General features: G+C 44.5%; 1 protein-coding gene across 1 annotated transcript in view; it reads right to left on the bottom strand.

Annotated features, from left to right (window-relative positions):
* Positions 1-23,356, bottom strand: part of LOC306943283 (zinc finger protein 521-like) — a 143,318-nt gene that overhangs the window by 118,822 nt on the left and 1,140 nt on the right. The window contains 2 exon segments of the mRNA XM_079529514.1: positions 1,848-2,075; positions 12,327-12,380. Coding sequence (XP_079385640.1) covers positions 1,848-2,075; positions 12,327-12,380 — 282 coding nt within the window.

Below are 23,356 nucleotides of genomic sequence, written 5' to 3' on the forward strand. Positions count from 1 at the left end.
CCTTCAGCTCACATCATTAGTCCTGTCTGCCACCTTGTCAGGGTATTTATAGCCTCATTCATCCATCAGCAGGACAATGACACAGTCTGCCAATGGCACCCTTCTCCCTCTCCTCAGCCCCACTCAGTATTATTAGCAGTTAGCTAGCATCCCTGGCTGCCACTGGCCGAGCTATGGGCTTCCCAGGAGATCGGTGCCATTCCCCCCCCAGCCCGGTGGAGTGTGTGTGTGTGTGTGTGTGTGTGTGTGTGTGTGTGTGTGTGTGTGTGTGTGTCAGCCCGGTGGAGTGTGTGTGTGTGTGTGTGTGTGTGTGTGTGTGTGTGTGTGTGTGTGTGTGTGTGTGTGTGTGTGTGTGTGTGTGTTTGTGTGTGTGTGTGTGTCCCAGCCCGGTGGAGTGTGTGTGTGTGTCCCTGCCCGGTGGAGTGTGTGTGTGTGTCCCGGCCCGGTGGAGTGTGTGTGTGTGTCCCGGCCCGGTGGAGTGTGTGCGTGTGCCCCGGCCCGGTGGAGTGTGTGTGTGTGTCCCGGCCCGGTGGAGTGTGTGTGTGTGTCCCGGCCCGGTGGAGTGTGTGCGTGTGCCCCGGCCCGGTGGAGTGTGTGCGTGTGTCTCGGCCCGGTGGAGTGTGTGTGTGTGTGTGTGTCGGCCCGGTGGAGTGTGTGCGTGTGTCCCGGCCCGGTGGAGTGTGTGTGTGTGTGTCCCTGCCCGGTGGAGTGTGTGTGTGTGTGTGTGTCGGCCCGGTGGAGTGTGTGTGTGTGTGTCCCAGCCCAGTGGACTGGACTGCAGCACTTCCTGGTTGGACTACCTGACCACACTCTTAACCACTTAAAGGGGAATACCACTCATTTTCAACATTGAACTATGTTATTAACCCTTCCGGAGCCGGGGAATCTTTCAGAATAAAGGCGTTACAGTGCCAAGCAGATGAGGGAGATTTTATTCTGAAAACGCCCTCCTTCCCTTTCCCCCCCAAAAAACGTGAAGCGAAATCTTCCATTATTACATTGCGCTAGTAAGTCTGATCTCTCTTTAGAAGCGTTAATATTGTAACCGAGATGCATGATGAAGTCAGAAATTAGACCAGAACATTGGCGTTATGATCAATCTGCGCGGAGGCAGCATAGATTCAGATAAAATAGGGGGTTTTGAAGTAGTGGATGTGCGCGCACACAAAACAGGTTGGGAGGGGCTGGGCAACAGCCGTTTCCAAAACAATATTTTAGCGCTCCAGTTTATATCGATAATAAAGACCTTAAGACGCCCCCGCACTTCCCAGGCACACGTGGTTTTATTTGCTTTACAAAGACATTTGCTTTACAATCTGTGCATTTTCAGCACTTCCTTTGAACAGACTGTTACGCGGCCGCATTTGAAAACAGGAGAGGGAAGCGTGGAGCTCTCTGGTGGAGCCGTTTCCCCCGCAACCTGACTACGGATAAGCGGTTGAAGATGAATGGATGGATTTGAAAACTGTGTGAGCCAACAGTCTGTCTCGAGAGACAGACTGTTTGCTCAGAGACCATATACGACCATAAGGAGGGATGCGATTGTGTAGGTGTATGTACGCGTGTCGTACACGGCTGCGGTGCGTGCATGCGAGTGCGCTTAACGGTTGGAAATGGTCCAAGGTCATCGGTAGTCTAGAGTGGCGTGTCGTTCGGGTGCTTTCCCCTCGGTGCGTGGAGCACCCCGGCATGCGGTGATGCGGTGCGGCATACTCTCTAGCGACGAGGCATGGAGTGGGAGTGAGAGTCGCAGACACACAGAGCCGCCGAGTGGCAGAGTGAGAGAGTGTGAGCCGGGGATAGAAGAAGAAGAAGAGGAAGGGCTCGGTGGGCTGAGCGTTGTTTACCTGTCAGCTGGCATTGATTAATCTTGTGTTCGGTGAGATCGCTCAGCGACTCGAACACCTGCCGGCAGCTGTCGCAGCTGTGCAGCGCCGGCTCCTCGTCGTCGTCGTCGTCCTCCTCCCCCTCCTCCTCCTCCTCTGGCGAGAGCAGCCTCCTCTTCCTCCTCAGACGACGCGCGGCCTCTTCAACGCCATCCTCCGCCGGCCTCTCGAGGGCGCCGCTCTCTGGATCTGGACGACGGGAGCCACAAGGGAAATGACCGGTCAGTGGTGGAAAAAAAGCACTCGCCTTTTGTACTTGAGTAAAAGTATCAATACTGCAATGTAGAAATACTACGAGTTACGAGTCCGGAATTCAACATTTACTTGAGTAAAAGTACAAAAGTATTGGTATCAGAATGTCCCATTTCTCAGTTTTCAAATGTATAAAATAATTCTTCGAAAATAGCAGATCTACAAGCCCACAATGCATTGTGAGCTTGTAGATCGGCTATTTTCAAATGGCCAAAATGTATAATATAGGGCTGAAGTGGTTAATGTATGTTTTGTAATAATAATCAAAATCTACAAAGTAACTAGTAAGTTTTCAAATAATTCTAGTGGAGTAAATTAACAACATTTGTCTCTGAGATGTAGTGGAGTAGAAGTAGAAGTATTGACAACACTCAAGTACAATACCTCAAAATTGTACTTAAGTACAGTACTTATATTAAGTAAATGTACTTAGTTACTTTTACACCACTGGAAATGACAGTGCCACACATAGTCAGACGAGGGTCACCCCCTCCCTCCCCCCCTTGCATGGCGCGAGGCACTAGACTTTCCCCTCTGGGTGACAATAAAATGGATTTCTAGACTGCGGATTTAATAAAAACAATAATAAAAGGCTGTAATAAAAATGCAGGCTCAATTTGAGCTTCTGTAACTCAACCACTCCATGCCATAACAGAACTAGTGGGCAGGTGAAGCCATGCACAGGCACATGCTCCGAGACCTCGCGCCGATGGCACACACAGAAAGAAACACACGCGGTACACACACGTGCATGCACACACATAAAAACACACACCTCTTGTTATTAGAAATGATTTTAAGTTGTGTTTGCCACTGCTGCACCACAGCAAAACTTCAGTATATGAAACTAGACTGATGGGAATATTTGTAGTTAATAAATCCAGGATTGCAGCTTTGGTTGGACTAAAGAAATATGAAATTCCACCACCGGAGTGCTGAATTGCATCAGTCGGTGTCCGACAAAGGAGAAAGCCCCAGCCATATAATGTAGACATTGAGGCCCAGTACTACGGGTGTAAAAAGCATAGCACAGTAACACACACAAAAGCGAGATTGGTGTGTTAAGACTGTTGTCACGACACAATTCTCTGAATTATTCAGCCTTGCTCGCAGGCAGCCGCGGGTCGCGCACATCAATATTCTTCAATCCATCTGCAGTTTTGTCTCTTGTTGGCTTTGTGTGTAGCAGTGCCAGGGGTTGGCGATGGACTACCTTGAACCGGCACTAGGCATTAGGTTACAAACTACCAGCCCGACAGGAAGAAAGGTCTGCATGTGTATGAGGCAGTGACATAACGATGGCCAAAACAAACCTGCGTTATTCGTCGGTAGCATAACACACATAAGCGCCGGAGGGGGAGTCATTTGGGTCTGAATGTCCCCGCACTATTGGTGGATGCCTGGCCTACTTATTTATTTAGTTTTCCCGACCGGCACTGGTGCATGCCATGGTCTAGCACCATTTCCATTTTGCTGCACAATAGTCGTGTATTGGCTGCATTCTTAGCTGCAGTTGCTCTAACGCCAGGGCTCCACCGGACGCGTTGCGTCTCCGTCGTGTGCGTCAAAAAAACGCACCGGTTAAATTTTAATGCACGCGTCGCGTCTCCGTCAATGCAACGCGGGCAGTGGAGCCACCCTTCATTGATTAAAAAGGGAACATTCCCTGACGGTGACGGAGACGCGACGCTGACGCGCCCGGTGGAGCCCTGGTGTTAGTCTCAACTCGACCAGTGTCAGATGGGCTAATACACAATAATGAGAGTCATGACGTCCCCCCCCCCTAAAATAATGTCCCCGCACTTTTTCCATCCTGACGGCGCCACTGGTAGCACACCTTAAGCATCTTGATTCAGAGCAACAGAAATGTGTGTGCAGCTATAGCTAGCATCAGCATATTGTAATTAGGCAGCATGGCCTGCAGCCCCCTCTCTCCCCTGCTGTGACCATCACACTTCAGTACAATAAGACTGATTACAAAGCCATACTCACAATCAAACAATCATGCCCCACTAGTTTAGTTCCCAAAGCTTTGTGGGGGAGAGGAGCCCTGTACTTCACCGGCAGCCATTTTGACTGAGCCCCGCTGCTGCCAGTGTTCCTCAGCATGTCCCAAAACTCTGGAGGGGAACATTAGGAGGCCTGCTTTTTTTTTGCCTAGCACACGGTTAACACTGCCTAAGGACACGGAGGGAGAGCTGCTGCACCGGTGCGTGGCAGAGTCTGCCAAGGAGCAGGGCCGTATGTATACACGGGCGGCCATTTTAAGTCCTCATTTCTGTAGGGTGCTCTTACAGAGCGTGGAACTCCTCGAGGAGACTGAGGCATTCCAGAACTCATCAAGGCCACCCAGGATTTTTCCCTTTACTTTCCCCCCCACTCGCGCCAAGTATTGATGTAACATCACACCCTCCATTGTCCTTCCCTCTTGGCGACGGAGGCGCTCGGAACATGCCCTCTAAAAATATCAGCGCTGTGGTCCCCTGTGGGACCATGCAGAACAGAACAGAAGGTGTTTCAAGAAAATGAAAATCCCCAACCCGATCCTCACAGATGCAGGCCCTCTCTCTTTGCTCTGGGGCGGGTGGGGGCGGGGTGGACGGGACGCTGTTTGACTGGGGCCAGAAGCCACACAATATAGACTTACAGTAATGATTCATCCACAACACATGCAGACAAGAGAATTCACAATGTGCTTTGAAATTCTGTGAAAGCTTCATGTGTTTTTACAGGCTTCCTCTAGTCTAGAGCAGCTGGTGGTCAAGACGTTGGTGTGTTTTACACTGGGACTTTATAACATCATCTATTTGCATAATATTTCAGCTTACTGTTGCAAAAAAAGAGATGATTTATTGACATTAGTTTTAAAACTCTTTACGAGAGATAAAAAAAAAAAAAGCTTTCATGCACCAAAGATTTGACGATGTTAATGGTTTTAACATTTGTCTGGAAGGTATACACCTACACATGTGTGCTCAGAAGTTTGAGTGTGACAAAACACAGGACACATAACGAACAAGTCAAATGTTAAATCATAAATAAGAAGAACCCAAGACACGGGCTACTTGTTTTTCAGCTTGATCCTTAGTTCGCTCCCTTCTTTTCTCTCGACACAACACCGCCAAGTTCAAGCTGCTGTGTCCAGTGGATCTAAAGACAAGTCGGTGCTCTCAACCAACCGCCCATGATGCACCAGTGTTGCTGCTGCGGTGCTGGAAGAGTAAACTGCTTGCGCGTTTGGGGTGTGTGTGGGGGGAGTCGGAGTCGGGTGGGCTTGACAAGGGAAGGTCACGTCCAACCCTGGGATTAAAGAGTCCACGTCAATACTGAGGTTCCTGTGCCTCTGGGCCTCATACAGTAATCCATCAGATCAGGACATCCTCGGCTACCAGTCTCTACAGGCTGGACAGCGGATCGATACCGCCATGCTTAGGATGGCTGACAATCACACACACAGAATATGGAGAGGGAAGAAGAAGGGGGTTGGGTCATATGTTGAAAGAATTTCACCAGTATTTAGTTTCTGTTCATAAAAATATAGTAAGTTGGGGTCTCCCCGGGAACTATATTGACCACTGATCCATATTCTGATGAGGAAATTATGAGGTGGGTTACCTACTACACACGACGATCATCCAGATGGGTATATTAACCCATTCTGGGCGGGAACCCCTTTTGGTGTTATGTTATGCTTTAGCTATTGAAAAATAGCAGATCTACAAGCTCATAGCGCGCCACCGAGTGGCGCGCTACGAGCTTGTAGGTCTGGTATTTTTGAAAAATCGAAGAACCACTGACATAGAAACATAGCTTTTTCAGAAAACTGTCAGGATGTAGAAGACATTTTTAGAATCTGATCTCAGGACAAAATGGGTTAAGGAAATTTAATTATTTACGAGGGAATTTAATAAAGATCTGAGTGCATAATTTCTAAAGATAAATCCTCTCATAGATGGATTAAAGCTGATTGATATTACATGCAAAGAGGCTGGGAAAAAAACACAAACGTGATTGACATCTTTTCCGCGGTCTACTATCTGTCTGAGTCGGCATCCATCCATCATCCAGGCTCCTGTCTGTCTCTTATGGCGCCTGGTGACATTTATCATACCACAACTTTCATCTTGACCCCCCACCTTTATATTATTGAATATTTCTGCCCTTAAATATTTATAACGTTTTAATTGATGTTCTCCTCTCTGCTCCCGCAGCCCCACCGGGGACCCATGGTCCCCAGCAGAGTAGCCTGCCCACCAGGCCCCCCCGCTGTCTGGCCCCACACCGAGACCCCTGGGGACATTGACCATGGAGAGAGAGGAGAGGACCAAGAGAACAGCCTGGCAAAGCTCTAGCATGTCACCATTTACATGTCCATTATGAAGAGAACGCTCAGCTTAACCGCAATGTTAACCCCCAATGGAAACAATGGCTTACACCCCATTTAAAAAAGGTTTTTTTTATATATATTTTGTATTATTATTATAATGTTCATGTGATAACCAAGCACAAGGGAAAGGGACATGAAAGTTAAAGTCATACTATGTATGTTTCAATTAAATATTGTATCCCAGTACCAGAATCAGAATAGGGTCGACGTGGTGTCTGTTTGCTAGGATGGAGCTTACCAGCACTCCACTTGCCTCCCAACTTGCCCCAGACTATACATACAGTAAGTACTCTACCTTAGGCCTAGGCTTATTATCTAACCCTCAATGTCTTCACATATTGTACAATTAATATAAAATGTGTTATTCAGGCACATTTCAGCCACCTCTTTTGCCTATTAGGACCACTCTGCGCAACGTCCTCAAACAGCAACGCGCAGCTATGGTAACATCATTCTACAGGCCACAGGTTTCTGCGTTACACCTTTTTTCCACTCACTTCTAGTTGATTTAATGTTTAACCATTCCACATAAATGTGATTTTGACAACTTCTCTCAACATTATTAAATACTACTGTTCGTGAGTGTCTGCCCCCGACACTCTTGCCAAAAATAGGTAGACACCGGTAATCATTACTAATCATTACTAATGACATAGTCATTGTATGACTTTGAAAACAAAATTGGTACATACTGTAGAAAGTTGTGTATTGTTTCCCTTTTTGAGCGGTGCCTAATCGCTCCAATGTCTCTCTGTCTGGGGTACGAACAGCTGCAATACCACTGGGTGACCTAAAGTGGCACTGTTGAGCAGCCTAAAAGGTCCATTCACACTGAGCACTAGAACTAGAACTGCAGCTAGCCAGCGGTGTTGTTGAGCAGCCTGCACCGCTCAGTTCACACAGGTGTTTTTTTTTTTTTTTTTCATGGTTTATTTCGATCTTATGCCATTGCACCATTACAAAAGTCATATATTAATCTCTTTCTTTTTAAAGCACCACTGGGTTAATTTCAGTCATTTCTAACGTCGTATATATACATTCAAATCCAGCCCAATATACAGAGGGCTCTCTCCTGCCCTTAAGACATACCGTATCTGGATCCAACAAGGCTCAACCCGTGTCTTACTATGAAATACATCATTACCCGTTCACCCATCTCCTCTTTCCCCCACTGTTTCCCAGAGATCTTGATCATATGATGCCCCCTCCCTGGCGAACCCCCCCCCCATCAACCCACCCACCCACCTCCCCCACGTTCAAATTAAGAATTTATTTTAACCAGCGAGCAGCTTCTGTCGACACATGTCGGCGGGCCTGATCAAAGGTGTGCGCTCTCCTTTATCAGAGTGAGGGAGGCTGTCAGAAATAGGAGGACATTAAGATTGAATAACCTTCACACGGTTGCCGGCACCTCATTATTTAAAAATCTAAAAAACTTTTGCAGGCGAACACGCGCCCATATATAGGTCACACTACATCCTAATACCACGTGTGCCTCGGAGTGTATCCTCTTCTGTGTGGATGGGATTTGGGGCTCGCCACTTAGCCCGTCACATCCACTGATCCCCCCCATCATTAAAGAATGACACAATCCGGCGATGAGGCTTGTGAGCTTGACTGTTAAAAGTCGTCGCACATTTGCATTTCGAGAAAGTGAGGGACTCGTTATTCATATGGTTTGTTATCTAAATTTGATTTAAGTCACACCTATTCACGTTAAGGGAATAGTTACAAACGCATTTTACACCTTTCAAGACAAACGGTTATTTGTGGCAAGGCAAAATAGAGAATGAAAATGAAGGCCATGATGGAACACTTTACACTACATTATGCATTAAATCTGCATGTTAACAGAAATTATATTTTCTCAGTTTATGTGCCACGAATCAACAATATATTCATGAACATTGTACGATGCATGCTGAGAGTACGATGGCGCAGTACAAACAACAGAGAGAGAGAATATGCCAAACAATTACAGGAGGTGGAATACCAAACAATAAAAACACAACACAGGTTGCAGGCAGCACTACATGAGGGTTGCACCATAACATAACATCACAGGTACCATCACAGATGGCATCAGACATTCACCACTCAAACCTTTGTACCGAAAAAGGATGAAGGACAAAAAAAGGAAATCAAAGCAACCGAACGAGAGACATGATATCAACGTATCAAATGCACTCTCTCGTCTGCTTTCTCTCTCTCTCTCTTCCTCTCTCTCGCTCTCTTCCTGCCTCCGTCTCTCTCTCGCTCTCACAGAGAGTGATAATATTGAACGAAAGCGCCTCGCCACGCCATTAGTGCAGTAAAACAACAAAGGAAATTAATAATAGAGAATACGATTTTCCCCAAGTGTTGGGGAGTGAAAAGAGTCCCCTTTTTCCTCCGCCTTCCATGCTGTAGTGAGTGAGCCCTGCAGTGCATTGATCTGTGGGCTCTGCCTCAGCCCAGAGCCCCAGCCTCAGACGACGCACTGTTCTCTACGCACCATGCTAAAAGCTATACGCCACCTCGCCATCCAGACAGACACCCCTTCAGATCTCTCCAAAAACACTTCCCATTGCCTCAGTCCACTCCACTTTGACAGAGCTGCCTTGACACACGCTTCCGCAAAAAACAGACCCCCAAAAAAACAAGACCCTGCAGCAGCAAAAAGAAAAACAAAAGAGAGAAGAAAGGAAGAAAGAAAGAAAAAAGGGAGACAAAGAAAGGAACATATATATAAAAAGAGAGTCGAAAGAGCAAGGAGCATGTGGTTATAATTACACACAGGCAGCACAGTGGTGAAGCCAAGCTGCGGATCTTAAGCCTGCTCGACACTCTCCGGGTAAAAAGGCACACTGCCTCATTAAATCTCAGATATCACACTGTTCCTGCCCCTCTACACACTAAGTATAATACTGTCTATCCTCTTTTGTTAGCATTTCCCCTTGTGCCTTAACGTGTATCAAACGTGAATGAGGGAAGAGGGATGCAGGACCTGCGGAACGCTAGCAGACAAACAGAATAACACAACTGGGGGTCTACTTACGAGGCAGCTCTCAACAACCATGATTAAGAGTTTGTCAGGAGCCTTAATGGCTATTGTAGCCGTCAATCAAAGGGCTAAATGCACGAAAAGCAGGTGAGCTTTATTTCATTATATATTTGGCCATGGCTTCACGTTCCACATTAAAGCAGCCAAATCCAGCGGTATTCTAACCGATGGCTGCCGGATTACCGTTTTCCGATGAATGGCGCCCGAGAGCGACATTTCTGAGGTGGAGCTAAATCTCCAAACTTTTAGTCCCGCAAACTGCTCCTGTCTCATCGACCATTCGTCAAGCGAAGCATCTTGAGAGGGGGTTAAAAAATAAATCAGTCAAGACGAAGTCAAATGAGGAAAGTGAGAAATTAATTTGTGCGCCCCCTTGATTTCTCCACAGGCAGACATCGATCATGTGGCGGCTGTCTCCCCTCACCCTGGAGATGGAGGTGGCAGAGGAGGGATGTGGGGAGAGAGGGGAGAGGCATGTGTCTGAGGGGGTCGTTGTAATCAGGCACACTCATTAGCTCTGCTTTGGCTCTGGATGACAGGAGGTCTCTCCGGCAAAGTCTGCCTCTTCTGCCCAGTCCTTCATACCCTCAGCTGGGGTTACCGGCGCCAAGGAGGCAGCCCCCCCACCCACACACACACACACACACACACACACACACACACACACACACACACACACACACACACACACACACACACACACACACACACACACACACACACACACACACACACACACACACACACACACACACACACACACACACACACACACACACACACACACACACACACAAACACACCTCCTTCCAACACCCCACGCCAATACCTATCAATACGAATGAACGAATGCAGCCGCAGGCCATGGGTGTGCTTTGTCTGGTCTTCCTAAGAATGATAATTGTTTGTGTGGCATTTCTCACTGGATTGTATGAAAAAAATAGGGGAGAATGGGGTTGCGTGCAACAAAGGGAGAGGGCTAGACTCAAATAAGCAATACCAAGCGCATTATAGTACGTGCCCTGAACTGAGAAACCACAGGCGTTTTTGAGGACACTAAATTGGGCAGTATTATGCGTGTCTTAAGTACCAGGTCTTATGACTTAACTTAAGACCTGGAGGCGTGCGTGGTCAATGCTGTTTGGCCACTCAGAATAGCCAAATGGCATTGATCACGCCTCCAGGTCTTAGGTTAAGTAGTAAGACCTGGTACTTAATACTGCCCAAAATTTGAGTGCAAGAATCTTGCATAGAACCTGACCAGCACTAAACTGCACGGTACACCGGGTAACACCGGGGCTCTACTGACTGCGTTGCGTCGCGTTCTGACGGAGTCAAAAACGGAACCGGGGCAAACGGGTGATGCCGCCCACTCCAAACGCAACCGTCGGCAGTGGAGCACCCTTCATTGATTGAACATACCCTGTCTGCGCCCGATGGGTGCAAACAAATTAATATAATGGGCACAGTGATTGAGAAGAAGAGCCAGAACCTATAACTTAACTCGATGCAATGGATCGTGAGTTATGATATAGATCTGTTATAGAGCGGCTATTTTGGCTATTCATTATAATGACAAAGTATATATGCATAAGTATAGCATAAGGTATATATGCATAAGTGGTTATGCATGCAGCCCCTGTTTTTCTTTTCTGCATAGAAATCTCTCTTTGACGGGGCAAAAAAGTGCTTTGGGTAAAAAGCCGGACTAGCACGGGCAGACACGGGGTACCCAGGGTCCCCAGCCTGCTGGGCAAAGCCATCCATATCGGGTTTAAAATAACCACGCATGAGACTTAACCTTTACCAGAGACAAATGAAATGAAAGTATACGGTGCGTGGTGCGTCAGGACCAGGACTCATTCAGAGGGGGCTTTTCTGCAAGCCTGACCTGAATTACCGTTCTGTTCCTGGAGGGCCACCGTGAATGGCACGAGAGGAAGACAGGACACATTCATCTGGCCATACAGAGACACACACACAGTCACACACACACACACACACACACACACACACACACACACACACACACACACACACAGGACAGATTCATCTGGCCTGCTCTATTCTACATCATACAGAGAGAGTGCTCGGGAAACAAAGACACACACACACACATACTGTACACGCGTGCACACGCACATACAGTCACACACACACACACACACACAGGACAGGATACATGCACACGTAATTTACTCACCGAGGCATACTTGCACGCATGCGTACTGTACATGTACAAGTATACATGCGTGCGTGCGTGCGCGCGCACGTGCGTGCGTGCATGCACACATGCATGCAGGAACACAACAAACTCTTATGGACATACTAATACACGCACAAAGGGCAAGCATTCTACACAGCTCTGTATTTCATTTTGCGTGCACATACGCACACACATACATGCACAACAGAGTCGAGCGAAAACACAAAGGGACAGCAACACACGAGCAGAACACATTTCATTTCATTCTGGACACAGTGATGTGAACTCAGGTTTCACAGAGAAAGAGACAAAAAACACAGGCACACAATGGCAAATGGACAGGAGCGCGCGCACACACACACACACACACACACACACACACACACACACACACACACACACACACACACACACACACACACACACACACACACACACACACACACACACACACACACACACACACACACACACACACACACACACACACACACACACACACACACACCACTTTTCCAGCCCAAAATGATGAAATATGAAATGGAGCATTACCGCTCGGAATGGCAGTCTGCCCAGGACTGTGCTGGTCTTCTGTCACATTGTCTTCTACTGCCAGAAAACGAGGGAACAAAAAAGAGAGAGGGAAGAAACGGTTAACAGCGGAAAAAAAACAAGTTTTGTTTAGTTTTGAGCTTTCCTCCTTTTAAAAAAAAATATGATTTACTATTGAGATTTTTCTTGCACAGTATGGAAACTCCGGGAGATTTCAACAGCTTTCGACAGTTCAAACCTGTGGTTTGGGAATCCATGCAAGCCTTTTTTTGGCAACAAAGCAAACAGACAGCCATGTAAATAACATATTGGACTGGGTAATGACGTGATGAATTATGAACGTCTCCCATGAAACGCACCCTCCCAACGTCAACAGTGACCCAGTGAAAAACACCTTGCTGACTGGCTGCTACAGAGAGAAGCCTTGCATGGTGGGAAACGGCACTACGCTGTGCAACATCAAGTATACCTGAATAAGCGATGCAAAACAAAATGCAAAAGCGAAATGAGACTTGGACACAGTATCCTATCCCATAACCATTTTTCATTTATAATTTTAAATTGTTCATGCCTTTAATTAGTGCTGCACGAATCTTGTTCACATGTGAATCTCGATTTTCCTCTACGAGAATTGAGATCACGATTCAAAACTTTTCCATGAAAATATAAATCGTCTTTAATCTGTAGTTGCTGAGCATACTACATTCACAATGTAGCACCTGGAGCCAACTACTGTGGCTTTAAACACACAACTTCACAACATCAAAGTGACTTGCCTTGACTGATCTCTTAAAGTCTCTCTCTTGCAGCAAAAACATAAGAGTAACTGAATTGGCCAAGTTGGCCAACCATGCTGCACGATTCTTGCTCAAATTTAGATCGCATAGGTGTCTTTTTTCGATAAATTGTGCAGCACTACCTTTAATAGTTCGGACAGTTTTAAACCTACTATTGTCAAAATAATGACAGCTTTATGATCACTGAGACGCTGCCATTAGGCCGATGGCATGCAAATCACTTTTGTGCCGGCAGCACTAGCCTCGCCAAACAGGACTTGGTATGTTTGAACAGAGATGGGAACCTTTTTTTACTGGTTGAAAGTTCTGTCAACTACATGGAACTAAATGGATTTGAACAGCGAGAAGAGAACAAAAGAGTCTCCCACCTGCTCAACGTAAAATGAGGGTCTGACTGTCGTCAGTTCCTACGCCTCTACATCTCACCCCTGCAGTTGAAATGCATTCTCCATTATGCCTTTTCTATCTAGCCTTTCATTTTCCTGAGCAAAGAGGAAGGGGGGAGTCTGACAGGACCTCCCAGTAGGGGAGCGTGGCAGTGACTGCCAAAGCAGAAACTGGCGCACTTTTAAAAATCGCACAAAGTCTCCTGTACTTTGCATAATTAAGGCTGGATCCTACGGTGGCAGGAGCCTTTTCCCCCAGGGGAGCCTGAGTCAATGTCGAGCAGGGTGTCAAACCTCAGTGAGAAATGAAGAGGAAAAGTGTTGAGCGCTTTCCGTGTGAAGACGGGCAAAAGACAGAGCAACCATGTTTCATTGTCAGGCCTTGACCGGCCAACAGCACTGAACGCCAGTCATGTGTAAAGGAATCCCCTTAAAAAGCACGCTTCAAGATGACCTACAAGAGAGGGTACATTATATTCCTTTAACCACTTTCAACCTGGCATCCCTATTTGTGTTGTGAACATTTTCTAACATAGTCAACAAAAAAAGAGAAAAATTGTACAAGCTCTCAGAGCTTGTAGATCTGATATGTTTTGCTCTTCACCGTATATAACTATATACCACAAATTGTTATAATTTTGAAGAGTGATATTCCTATCAAATATTATGCTAAATAAACAGTCATAAGCCTGCTAGTGCAAATTAATTAGCAATTAGAGTCTGTTAAAAGTGTTGGAAGAGACGTATAGTATTTCTGGGACACAGTGGAGGAATGTCCCACAGAGTCTGTACCCAGACATCACAGAGACCTTGCCTTGTCCAGGGAGGTCTTATCCCTGATTTATATATGGCTATACGAAGGGAAAAAAAGGCAGATCTACAAGCTCACAATGCGTCACAGCACAACCGGCTGTGAGCTTGTAGATCTGCCCTTTCCAGTGTACAACACCAGCACAAAACTAAGTATAAATCACCCTTCAGTGACTGACACCCTGAGAGTTTAATGAGTTTCTCCGGCGCTGATGAGCAACTTGAGCGCCTTGCATCCGGGATCATTTAAATGGGCAAGGATGTGGCGTGTGTGTGTGTGTGCGCGTGTGTGTGTGTGTGGGGGGGGGGGGGGGTCCAGGTCCTAATAAATCTCCCATGGTTCTATCAGAGATTGGTGGAGGGAGCTGGAGTTTGTGTTTTGATTCCCGTCCCTGCTGGCAAGATAAGGGAGTTGAGGCAGAAAATTTCCATTTTACAATGCCATCAGAACTTAAACATTACTGCAGTCTGGCGGTTTGTTACCACTGCGACCATATTAAAAGTTTTTTTTTTGCCATTCAAACTAAGCAATTTTCGCTCTAGTTCAAATTCTCTCTTATTCGCAACTCACAGCAGGGTAATGAATAGATAGCTAAGCAGGCAGACACTGGTCAGAGAGAGGTCAGCTGTCATGTAAGGACAAGCCCTTGATATATTTCACAGTAGCCGGCCATTTCATTCACAATCTAGGCATAATTAGATTTTTCTTTTTGTTAATGAGTACATGTTTTAAATTAATCAATATAGTGTAGTAGAGCTCTTAATCACACCATAATGATTGTAACCAAAGGTGAATACATTTCAGTTCAACACAACCACAGCTATCAGTTAATTAATTTTTGACATGGAAGTGTGTGTCACTCTGACTGTGACATGTTGTAATTGTGCTGCTAGGTTTTGCTGATACAATGCTGAACACACTTGGGGCTAAATTGGCACGGCTCCTTTGATTTTCAGAAAATGGAGCATGAATTATAATAATAACGCAAAACAAGTGTCATGCACAGTAAAATCCAGAGAGTTAGTTTAACTCTTTAGCTTAAAGATTGCCTTGCGAGAGTTAAATAAGCACCCAGGGCTTTACTGTGTAGCCTTAAAGGCCACTAATTAACATACTACACACACACACACACACACACACACACACACACACACACACACACACACACACACACACACACACACACACACACACACACACACACACACACACACACACACACACACACACACACACACACACACACACACACACACACACACACACACACACACACACACACACACACACACACGTCATTATACTGTGATTGGCAATCCCCAAGACAAGCCTCATCACTCTGTCTGTGGATGAATTCATTTCACACAAAACAAGATGCAACGGACAAATACGGCCATCCCCAAATGTAGTGTGTTCTACAATAATACATACTGTAATGTGCATATAGCCTAGAGTCTGTTATACAGTACACAGTCACACTGTAATATAGATGAAGTGTCTACTACACAGTACATACTGCAATGTACATAACCTACAGTCTGTTATACAACACTGTGTACATAATGTAGTGTTATACATGTAGCATCGCTGTCGGGCAGAAACCTCTCATCTCCATCATTTATTTTTCCTTTTTTTTGCCAGGTGCTTGAAAAGCACCTGGACTACATTTGCTACTACCGCTAGTAGCGACTGTAGTGGACACTTGTACATGATTGGCTGCCTCTAAGCCAATGGGAGACTTACAGTACACATGATAAAACCCATACTCTGAACGGCGCAACGTGAAGCCGTGAGCTGAGGCAGAGGCTGTGGCACACGATTATACTGCAGATGTTAACGGCAGTTATGACGTAAATTAATGACCTAGAACATACTACAGCATCACACAAAAGTATCAAAAGGAGAATGAAAAAATGTACATTATATCATAAAGTTTGTGTAGCAATGTATAACCTGTATAAACATAAATGTATAAACTTATTTGACAAAAAAAAAGTATCAAAAGTAGCAGATATACAAGCCCGAAACGCGAGTTCTAAGCTTGAAGATCTGCTACTTTTGCCAATTTTGAATTTAAATCCTGAAAAGTAACAGTTTTGGACATAATGATGACAGACGATGTAGTACATACTGTAATACATAACCTACAGTCTGTTATACAGTACATTCTTTAATGTACATGACAGTCAGTGTCTGTTATACTGTATAGTACTGTAATATACACAATGTAGTGTTTGTAATGTAGACATACATGTACATTACGGTGTAAGGTACTTGCATTACACAGCTGCCTGTTCTACATACATACATAGTTACATACTGCAATTTACATAACGTAGTAACTGTTCTACACTACACACATACTGTAATGTTACTAATGTACATAACTTAGTAACTGTTATACAGTACATACTAGGGTTGCCCGATCGTCAATCACATCGATATCGGACGATGTTAGTAATATTTTAAATAATCAACATCGGCCTGATGTTAAGACGGCCCCAATATGAACAACCGATGATTGATTGCTTCTGTCAATTGCTGTGTCTTACCGTCATGTAGCTGTACAAAGAGTCAGGACAGCCTTCCTAGTCAACACAACAGTGCTTTACCTGCTTTATAAAAATGATATGGTAGCCCAGCCACACATATCCATAAGTTGTTGGACAGCAAATTGTGCTAAATACTGTATTTATTCATGACGGCAGCAGCATACTGCCTGCTAGCGTTTGTGCTAAGCTAATCATCAAAACAAACAGGGTTGGCATGTGCGTCTTTGGCCAGGATTGCCATTTTGTGCTGAAAGAGCAACAAGCAATCAGGTCTATGAAACATAAGTCTAAAATAAGCAACTAGGGCTGACTGTCAAACTTTATTGTCGAATGTTGTTTTAAAGCAGTGGTTCTCAAACATTTTCATGTCAAGGGCCCCCAATATTTTAAAGCAACTTTACAGAAAGTAGCTTATAATGAGCAGACTTGGCAACACTACCTGTATAGCTTGGACAGATCTACAAGCTCACAATATTAAATAGAAGATCTTTAAATCTGACTAGCCTAAACCTGCAGATACCCTGTTACAGTGTTACATGCATTTTTGAGAATGGACAACAATTATATTTTTTTATTTAATACAGAATGAGGTCATATCGACATCGGTTTATATCATTATCGGCCATAACAGCAATTCATTATATCGGATAGCGATATCTGCCATCTGTCTCATCGGTACATCCCTAGTACATATTGTAATGTAAAATGTAGTAACTGTTACGGTATTGTGAATTGTGATGTCCGTGATACAGTACAGTCCAGGCAGTGACCGCCAAATTAATATGTAATTGGTTGCGGGCACGCATCTGAAGATATTTGTACCCGCAGGGACCTCCATACAAGATTTGTGTTGTTTTAAAATGTTTCAGAAATATTCCACAAACATCTATTTATTTAAGATATTTAAGATTAGGAGATTTTCTTCTTTTTTTTTAAATGGCAAAGCAAGCACTTGCGATGTACTTGCGATGTAGAGATAGTGAGGTGCATTTGAATTTGTTTGAGCCAACAATATCTGTGCACAGCGTGACTGACATTCAATGGGCACGAGTAAGCAAAACACTATAACTCTCATCTGTCATAAATAGACCCTTACAGGTCCATTTGGTTACATTTGGACCTGTAAGGGTCCAACCAAATGGACCCTTACAGCAGTTACAGGTCCATTTGGTTACATTTGTGCACACCGAGTTTTTCAACCTGGCGCCCCCTGTTTTCCATGTCATTATACTGTAGGTGAAAATCTTCAAACTGTTTTATATCGAAAATGACTGGTCTAAAACACATCAATCGTTGTGAGCTCATCTATTTTCACCATGTGACACCACCATAAATGACCCAAAAAAGGGCAAGACCACTTTGGTAGAGGTTTGGGTTGTGTAGTTACCTTGCCATGATGCAACTCCAAATGTGGACAAAAGAAATCTAAAATAATTGCTCCAGTGATTAGAAATTGATAATTCAAATTATGCTCCTCATTGACTTACATTGTACGCTGAAACAGCTCTCCATGTCAATCTTTTAGTACGTAAACAAACACAAACAAAGTTGATTCAGAAAATATAGAGCATCAACAAACTTGCTGTTGATTTTGCCATTTTTATTAGGAAGAAACCCTGGACTGGATCCGTGGATCTGGATCCAAATAGTAAAATCAACAGGAAGTTAACTGGGTTTGGTGATGCTCAATATAGAGCATATTCAGCTTTGTTTGCGTTCATTTGTGGGCTAAAAGAGTGACTTTGAGGAGCATATTTTGAATTATCAATCAATGGAGCGATTATTTTTGATTTCTTGTCCACCTTTGGAATTACATCACGGCAAGATAACTGTACAACTCAAACCTAAAGAAAAGTGGTCTTGCCCCCCTAATTGGATGATACTGTGTATCCTTTTCCTTTACTGTGTAGTTGAGATATCTGAGTCAAAATAATGCACGTGTGTGTGTGTGTGTGTGTGTGTGTGTGTGTGTGTGTGTGTGTGTGTGTGTGTGTGTGTGTGTGTGTACACAGGTGTGTGTGTGTGTGTGTGTGTGTGTGTGCGTGCGTGCGTGCATGATGCGTGTGCACACAGGTGTGTGTGTGTGTGTGTGTGTGTGTGTGTGTGTGTATACTGTATGCCTGAATGTGTGTCTACGGCTATCTTGCAGCTCCTACTCAGACACTCGAGCCCTGAGTGTTGGTGGATATGCGTGACTCATCTGCTTGGTTACAAGGCGGTTCGGACGATACGGCGGCAAACACAATGGCTGTGTAATCCGCCCTGACTGACCGGCAAGGAGACACTCGCCACGGGGACCGCAACTCAATTTAGCTCGGGTCAGGAGGTCAACCCTCCTCAATTAGGGCCGGGGGAAGGGGGGGGGAAGGGTCGGACACACACACACACACACACACACACACACACACACACACACACACACACACACACACACACACACACACACACACACACAGTCACACACACACAGTCACACACACACAGAGCACAGAGCACATGAATAACTTTCATAATGAGCATTATTTGAACTGGTGATTAGTGTCATAAATAATTTGCAATGGAGGGCTATGTTAATCACGTTGCATAATATTTTGTAATCCTCCCGTATAACCGCCGCATACTGTTACGGTAAGCAACACACAGGACAGGCGCAGTTTGCTGTGAAGAAATTAACCCTCTCATGGCAATAATGTAGCACGTAGATATCGAGGAATTATGTCATGTCATGTCATAGGACTGTGAAATTACACGATAAACTCCTCTGTTAATTCATCCATTTGGAACTGTGAGGGTCTACAGACAAGGATACTTTCGTAGACTCTCAAGTTCAATTTACAGTGTAATACAGTATAGCTCGACGATTAAAAACAAACAAATAAGCCAAGTATTAGCCTATATATCACTTCATTTGGAGCAAGGGGAGAGAGAATCAATCGGTGCCAGTGAATCAGAGGGCCATCTCTATGTGGCAGACAGCCCATGACAACACGAGAGACACATATGCCATGAAAATAAGAGGAGATATCGGCCAGCTCCCGCGACACCCACCCAGCACAACTCTCTGAGCCTCATGTCAAGAACACTGACAGCCATGCTAATGGAATTTTTCCACGGCTCCATCATAATTTCCTTAATGATAATGCTAACCATATTTTTTGTGTCACATTAGAAAAGTGTTAATGGGAGTTACGCCACAGACCATTAATTGTGGGCAGGCCAGAGTAATGCAGGTTCTCCCTAAAACTGTACTGTAGCACACTGTGAAAATCATGAGTGTTCGTTTAACTTATTTGTAACTCTCGGAGTGACAAGTGGATAGATGAACACTGAGGATTTTACTGTGCTGCACACTGGGACAAATGGAGCTTTAAAAATAGTCTGTCTGCGCGTGGGCAAAGCAAAGCAAAACAACACAATGAAAAGAGAGGGGAACAACTCCCTCCACTCCCTTTTAATTTGTACGAAATGAATCAGTGAGACCTTCAGTACATGTATTTTAAATTAAGCAAATGTGGCACAATTTCAAAATTCGGGAAAATTAAATATTTTTCAAGTTGTTTTTAAAAAAAAACAAGTGTATGTCACTTATTTTCTATTAGGCATAGGACTAAGTTTATAGTGAATGCATTGGGGATAAGCATTCTGTACGAAAACCAAGTAAACTATGGGAAGCCCACAAATAATATCAGATATACAGTAGGTACATTTAGGTATTTTACTAATTAAAAACATACCAGTTATGGCAACAATAGCATTGAAGTCTATGCCCTCTTAAGGATACACAGTATGGCATTTTCCCCCAAGGTACACTAAAGTAAACAAAAGGTTTAAACGAGTCAAGTCAAATCTTAATTTAGTTATGTGGATCTAACTTATTTCAATGTACATGACACAGATCGTCATTGTTATATGTTGTTTATAATAAGACTTGTGTATAAACATTTTCTAAAATGAACCTGTGTAATAAACATTTATACAGTAAAGCAATACTCGCTTCCATGTGATGCCAAGTAAAATGCCAGAGTTCAGTCATGTGGCTGTGAAACTCAGGTCCTGATAAACATCAAATATTTAAGGTGTTCATGACACAACGCCGACTTCGTGACAGCCTAAATACATGTAGTAAATGGTGCATGAAATGTATTTATATATGCAGATGATGGTCCTTTTCCTCAGCCAATAAACACATTAGTACCAAGTCTTAAGAGAGTACCATTTGTGCTCCAAGTGAATATATCAACCCAGTCTCACACTGCTCAGGAAGCTCTGTATGACAGACAACGTGGCAGTGATCAAAATTTTAGTATGTGCAGAATTTGGACCGAGATCCTCCTTCCTTTGCTGCACAACAGCACTGGCTGAGTCTGACTGAAGCAATGTGCTGACCCAAAGCTTCTGCAGCACATCAAAACAAAATTACAATGTGCCCACAGTTGAGAAATGTAGATAGCTCAGGATTGAGTAAATGTCAGTGGCTAGGGCGAAGTGTTTGCATATAAGCGAATGATGTATGGTGTCGTCCTGTGCCATTTATTCCCCCAAGCAATAACGTAGCAGGATCTGTCTCTCAGACTTAATTGAAACGGGACTTGTAACGTTGCCCTTTTCCTCTATGGGACCAGAAACATAACCTCTGACTCCCAGAAGCAGCCAATACCGAGACAGAAGAGGGGAGGGGGCTTTCATGGGGGAGAATAAGCCCAATTTATACTTTGTCATGCAATGGTGTCGCACACCGAAAGTAGCCAATCTACAGGCTCACAACAAGTCACGGATGCAACCTCATTGTGAGCTTGCAGGTCTGCTGTTTGTGGCATACGACAGACCTTAAATTAAGCGTTAAGAGTGCCAACTGTTAGAGGCTTATTTTGTCATCCCTCCTACATGTTGTCTGTCCGGGACGATCAACACTTCCTCAACCACCAGATATGTCTATTTTGCCCTCCTCCTCCTCCTCTTCACCCGGCTTTCCACCGGCAGCTCTCTCATTTTTCCCTTCCGCAGAACAAAGTGTTCTTTCTGGGCAAAAAAAGCAACATCCACACTGGTGACCACCACCCCCAGTCAACACGAGACAACCTGGTGACCACCACCCCCAGTCAACACGAGACAACCTATAAAAGTGAAATCTGAAGTAACTCTGCGACGAGTCAACGACCCACGTTTGCTTTGATTCTACTGTGTACCGATATTGCACACACACACACACACACACACACACACACAAATATATATTTATATACACAGTAAAATCCACAGTATTCATTTATACACTCTAAGAGTTAAATTAACACTGAGGATTGTTTTTGTTTTTTTAATCTGCAAGTTTTTCCCACTGTCTTATCACTGATAAGAGTAAGGCCTTTAGCAACTGTTTTAAAAAATGACAAAGAGAGTTATTGTGGACATCTGTATAAGTCTATCTATTTCCTCTGGGAAAGCGATAGACAAAGAACAATAAATAACATCTGCCTGGCCTTCCCTGGGTATGATCTAAACCAGGGAAATATCTATGACGTATCAGTAATTCAACTGCTCCAATACAGTTAAAGATGAAGACATGAAAGTGGGGATATTTTGTGCACCGCATTTTTTCAATTTAAATTCCAGTGAGTGACAACGAGAAAATAAACAATGTCATCACTCTGAGTCTGACTTCATTTGCATACAGATTCTCTCAGACAAATCACACACTTGCACACGTGTGTGGATACACATGCACACACACATTTGAACAGATGTTCCTCATGAATGCACACATGTGCGCGCACACGCACATCGCACACTCGTCGCACACACACACACACACACACACACACACACACACACACACACACACACACACACACACACACACACACACACACACACACACACACACACACACACACACACACACACACACACACACACACACACACACACACACACACACAATACTGGTGGGACTAGAAGATTATATTTAAGCAATGTGTCTTCAGAGAATAGCAAATGTCACACCAACTAACAAAAACAGTCAATGCCAATCTGGGCTGACGAAAAAGAAAATCTATCTATGGAGCTGTTTACTGTGAATAGAGCAGTAAAAGACTAGAAGAGAAACAGAATGTGACAATTGTGAGATATGCAATGCAACGCAACATCCCCCCCCCCCCCCCCCCCCCCCCCCTCTCCTGGGTATTGATTTAAAATGGTGGCTGCATGAATGTACTACCACAGACCATGTAATCTTCCTTTGAGATGAAGACTTCCGAGAACGAAAGGGGAGAGAGAAAGGAGTCCACAGACCACAAGCTGGGAATGTGAAATTGTGGACAATTATTTGCTGTGCAAAATACAATGCCAGCCAGATGAACTGGAGCTCAACCTCAAAACCCAGCAGCCCCTCAATGCTACAGAGAAAAGTTCTCTTTCTCACTCACACTCACACACACACACACACACACACACACACACACACACACACACACACACACACACACAC

Source organism: Electrona antarctica, assembly GCF_951216825.1.
Source record: "Electrona antarctica genome assembly, chromosome: 19".
Classification (NCBI taxonomy): domain Eukaryota; kingdom Metazoa; phylum Chordata; class Actinopteri; order Myctophiformes; family Myctophidae; genus Electrona; species Electrona antarctica.